The following is a 10,856-nucleotide window of genomic DNA, read 5'->3' as shown; positions in this document are numbered from 1 at the left end:
TAAAAAAAGCTTTTCTTTATTGAAACTCATAAACTTAGTAAATCCATCATTGAACACCAAAAAATAATTGCATTAGGCTGAAACAGCGTACCTCTTTGAAGAAGAGCGAAGGCCTCAAATTATGCCTATCTACATCCCACAAATAAATACACATCGCTACTGCCACCAATATTCCATTTAGAAGGCACAGATCAATGCAATAAACTCACAGCTGCCATATTATTTGAGTAGAGTCCCTGTTAGAAGAAAACACCCACCATTCGGTATTCAAGCTCTGGCATATAAATGTTAACTGGAATCATATTCAGATTGTGTTGATAAATCTACCTCAGTAGAAAAGTAAAACTTGCTAGTTACCTCCATTAGCCATAACAAAAGAGGACGGAAACTGATAAGATAAGCTTCACGTGAACAGCATCTTTAGTTCCTCTATTCTTGCAGTTCGTACTTCCTGATCAGTTAGTGCACCAGATATCATCCTTTGCTTCCGTGCCTGCACAGATTCCATTCTTTCCTCGACAGTTCCCTGCACATAGGGGAGGTGATCTTAATACGTATCCTTTGAATGCGGAGTGGAAATTATTCTTAATTAACAAGATAAAGCAGGATTTGACGTTTCTACCTTAACAATAAACCTTTTAATTGTTACAGGTTTAGTTTGACCAATCCGATGAATACGCATGACAGCTTGCTCTTCAACCGCTGGATTCCACCAAGGATCCTGAAGACAGTAATAAAAAATGATTTCAAATAACTATCCATCTTGTAGTTTAGTAAAGCTTAAGAACTTTCTTTAGTTTCATATAATAGATTTTGAAGGACTAATGACAGATGTTTAGGAAAAATAAAACATTTTATACATTAGTAAAAGAAATGTGCTCTATTTTAAGTTCATATTCTCTAAAGTAAAGCCACTAAAGACTGGATAAATGGCAAAAGATGCATGAACAAAATGAACTTACTAACCAAAACCAATCAGTAAGATAATAACCGTATAGAGCTCCGAAATCAAGAAGTAAAGAACCACTGAAACTGAGAAATAATTGTACTGGAAGTTGGAACTAGTTGGCCCTTAGAAGGTTGAAGCATACGAAACCTAGATGTTTAAGAGTTTAAACAGTTCCAACTCCTATAATTGCACAAGCAGATATAACAGTAAAAAGATCAATTAGTTTTGCCAAATTTGTTCTGCTGCAAAAACAGGCTTTGGTCATGAGAATACTAATGTGCACTTGAAAATCCATTTGAAGGATTTCATGTTTTCTATTTCTGTTATTTCATTTCAACCTTCCTTCAGGCCTTGGATTCTATTTCATCTACAGGGTAAAAAATAGAAAAAACCTGCACAACATAAGTAATAAAAAATCTTTCCATCGTTCGGAATTGCATTTGAAAATACAAACCCTTTGTTTGGACTTCAGAAGGTTTTTTGTAATGTTAAGCAATTGAAATTCTCAGGTTGTTGAGTTCATGTGCTTTCACAAGTAGCTTAATGAATCCAAATAACAAACATGCAGTAAACCGTATCCTCAAAAGGAAAATTAAACAAAAGGTGAGATGGATAAGTTACACCAATTCTGTAACTTTCAATCCAGAAATGATGGGATTTAACGTACAAAATAACATGATAGGATAAATAATTATAAGATGCATAAAAAAACAATACAACAGCAGCTCGTGTAAAAACAATGCATCTCGTCCATGGATTCAATTCAGCAACTCAAAACGTCCGAGAAAAGATAATAAAAAAAAGGATGTCAATTTTTGAAAAATAGCAAATAACATCGCTAGGGCATATCATTATGCACGTCCACATTCCGTTCTCTATTAAAGGCACACAAATCCATTCCCCGTACAACAGAGAAAATACTAGGGATTAGCAAATACCAAGAGAAACGCATTGCAAGCAGCAGTAAGGTTTATTCCAACACCGCCAGCTTTCAATGACATTAATAATACCTACAGAAAAAATTACAAGGGTTGCTGAGACATATTATAAGCCATATCAAACAACAGAAGCTACTGTATATTGGTTTCCAGATGAAATACCATAATGTCTTTCTCCTCTGTAAACCGACTGATCACTTTTTCTCTTTGTTGTTGATTCAAAGTTCCATCCAAACGAGCAAATATTATTTTGTTCCTGACATTCAAAATAAATAAAAAGACAACTGTCACATTGGAACTACGTCACAGCAAAGTTAAAGCATGGCAGTAACAATGGCATATTCAAAATAATTTGCAATTCATCTCATTAGATTTGATGGATCAAAATAATTCTCATCGAGTCAATTACAGATTAGGCTTCATTCGTGCATACTGGACAACATTTCTTGCATGTTTCTTAGTATGTCATGTCAGTTTCATTTTTTACATAGACGCCTTTTAGATTGTACTGAAACCAAGAGAAAATTCTGAAATGGAAATCTCACTTCCTTTCTACTTTATACAAGGGCCCTATTCTATCTAATTATATATAAAGTGATGGTTTTCTTTACAAAAGATACTACGCATCTTTCATACTTCTAGTCATGACTTTCTGATTTGGGGGGTTACATGCAAGAGGGCTTGCAAGATGCTGGTTGAAACATGACAATCAATTCAACTAGCTATCTATCCAAGGTGATGTTGCCAATGTCACGCATCTCAGCATGGCAAAGCAATTAACTTATTGGATTACTTACCCTATTTTTATTCCCCTAGCACCCAGGCTAGATTTAAATATGGACTTCATTCCTGACTCATCTAGGAAAGCTCATAGTTATGACTTCATCTACGTAGTTGCTGACAGGTTCTCTTGCCCTGATAAAAATCTGCAAACGATCACATCTCACATTGCATGTCCTTTATTTGAAGAGATTGATCATTTGCATGGTTTACTATCTATTACTTAATGTAGGGATGTAGGTTTGTTAGAAACTTTTGAAAAACATAATGAAAATTATCTAAAACTAATTAAATTTTTTTTCTCCTTTTCATCCACGAACCAATGGGCTAACAAACGTGATAATCTTTAATTTGGGTAACTTGTTGTGATCCATTGTTGGTTATAATTCAGAAAACTGGGACTTAATTTCACCTACTACCAAATTTGCATAAACAACTCAATTAATCACTCACTGGTAAATCATCTTATGAAAAAATCAATGGTATAAGTTTAGAAAATCAATAGGCTTAAAACCATTATTCCATCATGCATCATAATCTTTCTTTGCAGCATCTTTTGCTAAGCATATGCCCAAGCTGCATGCTAATATTAGAATGCAGAATGTTAAGCACAAAGACAGATACAAAGCAGTAGCAGATACTGTTCTTGTTTGTATCTATCTTCAATGCTTTCCCTGCAATACATTTAAGAAACTTCAAGCAAAATCTTTAGAAAAATGGAATTTAAATCATATTTAATTAATTGCCCAAAGATTTTAATAATAATTATGTTTTCAATATTGAAGATCTTTTACCCTTTATAAGTACTTTCAAGTCTATTGTATCTGGCAAGAGTTACAACTACAGCAAATTAGTCTCATGTTCCTCGGTTGTATGCTTCTCCTTTTGCTTTCCATCAATCTTGCAAGATAGCAATACTTGTTGGAGAGATCATCCACCAAAGGATAATTCATAGATCACCTACGATGAGCTGCATCACACCATACCAAATCTATTGGAGGAGCAACATTTCATCAACTCTCAAGAGGAAAGTTCTTGCAACTAAGAGGGATGATGCAATACATATGGACCTGTCCACATTACTAGCTGACTAGATTCCAAATTAAACTTCATTCAGCTTAGTAAATGGCATATTTTTTTCATTAGAAATCATGGTAGGTTTATTTGTATTTATATGACAGATTGCATGGAAAGCTAAAGAAAATTTTGGGATATGGAAATCCCGCCTCCTTTCGATATATAAAAGAGACAGCTCTTGCATGAAAAAAAAAAAAATTGATTACTTAAACACAATTTAATCATGCAAAGAAGCATCACGACCCCTCTAATCCCTCTTAGCATCCTCTTATTACCCACTTCTTTTTTTTCCTAGAAATTTTTCATGTCACTCTCACCATCTTTCTTTCTATACCTTCTGGATACCTCTCCCACTTTATCGCCTCTTTCCCTTATTCAACAAGTCTCCCAAACTCTCATGCATGCCCCAAAAAAAGGACAAAATACTTGTTGTAGCAACATCAATTACATTTGCACTATACTCAAATTATACTGAAAAATCACAAATGCTAAAAGGTAAATTACAGTTTAAAGGACAAGTATAGCACTAACTATATGCTATAAAAAACTACAGTTTGACGAGAATGCACTCGTGTTTCATGGTGATAGGGCATCTCGTAAGAAAAAAAAATTATTGTGGCATCCGAAGAGCAAACCACAAAATTCGCTTAAGTTCTAGCTAAAAAAGGCCCTGCGGGAATCTGAAAAATAACTGATTTTTTTATGCTAGAAATTAGAGTGAAAGAAAAAGAAAAATAGATTGAAAAGCTTAAATCAATGATTACAGATTCACAATCAACCTGTAATTATAAGGATTTATGCATTAGTTTTACTTCAATCCTAAGTAAAACGTCAAAGAAAAATGCACACAAGCAACACAAATATGGATGTTACCAAAAAAAAAAAATTACCAATCGAACCTGTTGAGTAACCAACAGAATATTGTAAAATAAAACAGTCTTATAACTATAAAAATATTAAGGGTAAGATTAAATGAGAGTATTGATTCTTAAAATGACAAAAAGGTAAATTCTCTCTTTAAAAAGATAGATGGATATCCATAAAAAAATGCTAGATATACGAGACCACAGAAAGAATATCATGCTCAGCCAGCAGGATATCAAGTTCTTTTGGGAACCCATGCACAAACTTAAATATCGTAAGAATTTGTATAACCTTGATAGTGGGATCTGCAGGAGATCCAAAAAAGCTGTCCATTGGCTAAAGACAATACTTTTAGAACCAGAACCTCGAAGTTTTTCCAGTTCGTGAAGAAGTGCAGAAACTTTTGATGATTCAACCCAATTCTTCTCAACGTCAACTTGAAAACGACAGTCAGTAGGAGCAGTTATAAGGTCTTGTTTGTTAACAGTAGTCCTGTAAATTAGAACCAGATATCCAATTATATTTTCTATTCACAACAAGCCTATCATGATAGTAAGTATTGACCATGTCATTCTGAGAAAATAGAATAGAAAATCGAAGATACCGACAAACAGGACAAAGGCCAGATGTAGTACTCCGCCAGCTGGCAAGGAGACATTCCCGACATAAGCGATGAGCACATGGAGTCAACACAGCATCTTCAAATGCTTCAAGGCAGATTGGACACTCCCCTTCTTCGCCCTTCCGCAACTCTTCCACAACCTCCATAATATATGCCTTTGAAAGGGCAGCTTTAGAATCTCCGCCAGCAGCACCCTTACTGCCTTTAAGGAAACGCTTTGCAAGCTTGTTGAGATCCGCAAAATCTTTCGTATCACCACGACTGAATACATCAAATTTTATTAGTTGTGCAATTGATAATCATGAAATCTACATTAGTACATGAAAAACTTCCATAAAAGCCTTGTATAAAAAATAAGTTTCAATGGGATTAGGGTATTCATTACTGAAAGTTTCAATGGGCTTCAGAAAAATAATTTACGGAACCATTACAAGCCTAATGCCAAAACCAAACATGAAATATTTTTTAATCCGTCATAATTCATTACTGATTTCCAAATGCATGTGATTTGGGTATTCAAAAAAGCTTAGCAGAAATTCAGCTCCATACACTATTTCTAGTCCTCTGTCAAATAAAATGCTGCGTCTTTACATCGTACATAACATTTCAATCTATTTTATATATCATCCTTAATAGGAACAATGTAACACCTAATGAACTTTAGTTTGCATATCATAATTAATTCTTCTTAGCTCTTCGAAAGATTTTTTTTTTCTGTCAGTGAACTTGCCATTTCATGCCATCCTTCCTTGCTTGATATTTAAATCCATATAAAACAGTTGATTTTATAACTATTTTATATTTCTTTTAATTTTTACAAACAAAGTACTTCAGTGGGTTCGATTTTAAACATCCAACATAGCGCTTACAAGTTGCATACACAAACCCATCCCTTTAAAGCAGTCTCCATTCCACTTATTTCAAGGTTCAACAACTTTTATCTATTGATTTACTTTCGTATTTTCAATTTTTGTCTCCACCTAATATAAATATAAATAACATATTTTAAAAGGGGCAAATTCATCCAAAACACTTGAAACATAACTATTTATAAAACTAACTCTCTTAAACACATTTTTTAAACTCTCACCAAAATAGCAAAATTCGCAACAAAAATCCAATCGATATTTCTTTATTATTGTCAAATTCCCAACGGCTTGTCCGCTTGATTGTGGCATGGGCAAATACATGGGATTTTATAGTTAAAAAAAGTCATGGTCCTTAGTTTTATAAATATGCAAATTCTTGGTCTTATGCATGTAATTTTCCTATTTTTAAAACCCTAGTATGTGTTAATTATGTTTTATGCTCAATAACAACAACATCAAGCCTTTATCCCACTCTGGGGTTGGCTACATGAATTTTTTTCTCCATTGTGTCCTGTTAAGAGTCAAACTCATTTAAATCTAATAAAGAAAGGTCATTTCTAATATTTTCTAAACAAGTCTTTTTAGGTCTATCTCTACCTTTCTTAACATAAGTCAAATCTAATACATTTACTTTCCTATCCGGGTCATTGGAAGGCTGCCGTTTTATGTGACCAAACAACCTAAGGCGATTCTCTCCAATCTTATCTACCATTGGAGCTACTCCAACCTTTTCACATATATGCTCATTTGTATCCTATTTTTAAGAGTAAAGCCACTCATCCACTTGAGCATCCTCATCTCTACAACACTTAACTTAATATTATGCTTCTCTTTTAATGGCCAACATTCTACACCATAAAGCATTGCATGTTAACCACCATCTTATAAAACTCTCACTTAATTTTCAGGGAGGAGACTTTTCTATCACACAAGAAACCCGATGCATTCCTCCACTTCAACCATCCAACTTGAATTCTACTAATAATATCCCTATCTATTTCACCATCACTCTGAACAATAGACCCAAAATATCGAAAACGTGTACTCTTATTAATGACTTGATCGCCCAAAGTCACAATCCCCCCACTAGATCTATTATTACTAAAATTACACTCCATATATTCAATTTTAGATCTACTCAAACAAAAGCCTCTAGACTCTAAGGTTGACACCTATAATTCAAGTTTACCATCAACTCCCTCTCTAGTCTTATCAACAGGAAGAATATCATCAACAAAAAGCATACACTATGGTACAACCTCTTACAAATGTCTAGTGAGAACATCCATGACTAAAGCAAAAAGATATGGGCTTAAGGCTGATCCTTGATGTAATCCAACTGAAATAGAAAAATACTTGGTCAAACCACCTTGTGTTTGAGCACAAGTAACAGCTCCTACATACATATCCTTAATGACTTGAATATAAGCATTATTAACCCATTTCTTTTCTAGAACTCTCCATATCCCTTCTCTTGGAACTTTATCATATGATTTCTCTAAATCAATAAATATCATATGGAGATCCTCCTAATTCTCTCCGCACTTCTCCATCAAACCTCTCAATAAATGTATAGCTTCCATGGTAGACCTATCCAACATGAATCCAAAATGATTTTGAGAAACATTAATATCACACCGCAACCTATGCTCCATAACTCTCTCCCATAGTTTTAAAGTATGACACATTAACTTAATTCCTCTATAATTCGCACAATCTTGTGCATCAACTTTATTCTTAAAAATAGAAATTAACACATTCATTCTCCACTCATCTAGCATCTTTTTAGTCTTCAAAATAATATTAAAAAATTTAGTGAGCCAAGAAATTACTTCATCTCCTAAGCTAAGCATTTCCATAACTCTATTGGAATATCATCATGTCCAACAGTTTTCCCACGCTTCATTTTCTTTAAAGCATCTCTAACTTCAGTTTTACTAATACGCCGATAAAAATAATGTTTTATGCTAATGTGACTAAGATTACCCTAATCACACCACATTTACTTCTACAATAAATTATGACATCATATATATATAAGTGATAAATGAACCGAGTTCTCAAGGGAAAAAACCAAGCATGAAGCAAACCCAACTTCACAAAGAAACAAATAACTAGTGAGCATATTATAATAATTTGAGAATCATTTATTTAGTATTTCCAGTAGTTAGAACCTTGTTGTGATTGTGGGCTAAGCCGGTTCAATCGAACCAATTCGGTGAAACTAATTAAAGAGACGGGCAAGCGAAGCACGCAAGTGCATGGGAGAAGGCATCCGAGTGAACCATAACAAAGCAAGGCTCGATTTCTCACACAAGTAAAAACTAATTCCACTCAGTTTGGCAGAGTTGAAGGCAACAACAAGAAGAAGACAACATGCATTTGGGGAAGTCAGAGATAGAGGAGGTCTTACGTGCATTAGGCCAACAACAAAGAGGAGCATCTAGGGTTTCATGTTTGACACAGACGAAGGAGAAGAGGGGGTGGTCGCTGCAAGCAGTTAAAGAGGGATGTTTGATAGGCTCAATTAGAGACAAGGAATTATTCGACGGCTTCAATTAGACAGCAATAATTGGATAATAGAAAAAAGAAGGATTTGATCATCAGGTTTCTATTTAACATAGACGAAGCAGAATAATACGTTTTGTATACAGGTGAATTTGAAGAAGAGGGGGCTCTTATTCAATGAAGACAAAGGAGAAAGTGGCAATGGAGCGAGTAAAAAATATTGAAGGGAAGATCTAATTGTTCTATTCCTTACTGTAACTCAAGGGAAGAAATTGAAAAAGGGAAAAAGAGTTGTTCGGTGGACTCAGAAGCCATAAAAGGAATTTGTTCTAATTGCATGGTGAAGTCAAAACTAGGAAAGAATAAGAAGCGCCGTGCAATCCCGTTCAGTAGAGTTGGAAACACAGAGGAAAAAATAGAGCAAGTCACCGTTTTGGTGTAGAAAAGAAGGGGTTTATGTTTTTTATGTGATTAAATTAATTTGTGCAATGGTATTCAACAACGAACAAGAAAAATATGTATTGATCTATGTGATCTCGACTAGAAGAAGAGGGAGAATAATAAAAGTAATCAATGCAATTTATTTAAATCAATTATTTTAGAACATAATATAAAATGCAATTGAAAATATGACTTAATCATTTGATGTGTTCTGTTTTGTTTGATGGCGTTCAGTGCATTGGACAATGTCACTGATGATGTTCGATGTTATCAATGATGCAGTTCGACACTTCTGACGTTGTCTTCCATATTGTTTGAAGTCTTCAGTGTTTATTTGGATAAGTGAAGGAATTGAGTAGTATAAACGGGGCAAGTATATAGAAGATGAGTAAGGACTCTCAGAAAGTAAGGTAAGAGAAAAATTGTATGGTTAATTTAAATAGAAATTTTAATATAAAAATATTACTAAACTATCTAAGTAAATTGATTTAATCATATAACTAAATGCATATGTTGTGTGCTAAGGAAGAACGACTACGAATTTAAGGAAAATTGAAGTGTGATAAGGTGGGTGATAACATTTTCTATTTTATAGCAAGTGCAATTCTATTATTGATTCATTGCATTTATTGATACAACACCTAGTACGTATAAATGCTAAATTTAGTAGCACTATATTACATTAAAATGATGAACTAAATTGTCTGTATTATAAAATAATGTACAAAAAAATATGATAACATATTGAGACTTATATGTATATGTAAATTTGAATCGAATGAATAACTCATAATATTGAAATAATTTAATAAAATGAAAAAAGTATATGCATGCAAATGTAGGAGTTCATCCCCATATGATACTATATAGAAAAGCAATATATCCGTGTAAAAAAAATGATAAAATAAAAATAAAAATGGTTGCACCCTCATTAGAATAAAATATAGACGATGAACCTGTAATAAATGACTAATTAAAAGTTAAAAGTTGGAAATTAAAATATTAAATACTATTCATGCATATCAATGCCTAGGCTTATGTACAAAGTAGACAGCATATCACAATTCTACATTTGAAATAGATTAAAATTATTTTTTTATCATTAAATAGGACTTAACATATGCACATCTTACTATTATTTTAAAAATAATTAAACAATTTCCATTTAGCCTTTACAAGACAATTATCCATGGAGTATCCAAATGCATGATAGTTGATACTGAGAAAATAATCCATTAGCCATTCAAAAATGAAAAAAAAAAAAAAAAAGGTTTCATGTGTACATGAAATTTAGTTCTTTCGCACAAACACACGTTACAGCATCCTTCTCAAAGTAAGCATAAGATTCAACTTCGAATGAAAACCCATGTGGCCATTCTTTAGATAAGACTAGAAAAAAGAAAAACTATATATTTAAAAACAAGGAAAGGTACGTGCTTCACATATCTGCTGTCAATGTGATAGCTTTCTACAGTTTTTAACATGGTTTTCAAAACTGGACCGGACCGGCCGGTTCGACCGGTTTAACCGGTCCGGCGGGCGGTCCGAGTTGCCAAATGAACCGGCTGCAAGCGAAACCGGCAAAAAACCAATCAAGAACCCGGTTGAACCGGTGAACCGCCGAACCGGGCGGGTTTTGGAGAACCGGCCGGTTCTAAGATTAGCGAATCTCAGCCGTCCAAAAATGATCACACGCATGTAATGAGGCTGGGAATCACTCCTGACGCTCCTCTACCCTAAATAGCGATTCAAATATTCAATGGATTCATTGTTCGGCTGTTCCTCTACTCGCTCGAAGTCGACGACTG

The 10,856-nt window shown here is 34.0% G+C and overlaps 1 protein-coding gene across 1 annotated transcript; it reads right to left on the bottom strand.

Moving 5' to 3' along the window:
* LOC110092724 (DNA repair protein RAD5A) lies at positions 1-5,497 on the bottom strand. Its single transcript, XM_020817383.2, has 7 exons — positions 5,213-5,497; positions 4,900-5,100; positions 2,050-2,143; positions 1,888-1,959; positions 623-721; positions 358-526; positions 1-236 (listed from the first exon to the last, which is right to left on the bottom strand). The coding sequence occupies exons 1-6, from the start codon at positions 5,374-5,376 to the stop codon at positions 404-406; spliced, it is 753 nt and encodes a 250-aa protein (XP_020673042.1). The 5' UTR covers positions 5,377-5,497; the 3' UTR covers positions 1-236; positions 358-403.
* Between the last annotated feature and the right edge of the window lie 5,359 nt (positions 5,498-10,856).

Source organism: Dendrobium catenatum, unplaced genomic scaffold (genome assembly GCF_001605985.2).
Source record: "Dendrobium catenatum unplaced genomic scaffold, ASM160598v2 fragScaff_scaffold_412, whole genome shotgun sequence".
Classification (NCBI taxonomy): domain Eukaryota; kingdom Viridiplantae; phylum Streptophyta; class Magnoliopsida; order Asparagales; family Orchidaceae; genus Dendrobium; species Dendrobium catenatum.
Note: the sequence above shows the minus strand (reverse complement) of the source record. Positions and strands in the feature narration are given on the sequence as shown.

Bases quoted from the DNA above. Each gene is read 5' to 3' on its own strand.
- LOC110092724 (XM_020817383.2), bottom strand. From the start codon at position 5,376: ATGGAGGTTGTGGAAGAGTTGCGGAAGGGCGAAGAAGGGGAGTGTCCA. The intron at 5,101-5,212 runs GTATCTTCGATT...TCTAATTTACAG, and splicing joins GGCCTTTGTCCTGTTTGTCG to GACTACTGTTAACAAACAAG. The intron at 527-622 runs GTAGAAACGTCA...CCCTATGTGCAG, and splicing joins TTAAAAGGTTTATTGTTAAG to GGAACTGTCGAGGAAAGAAT.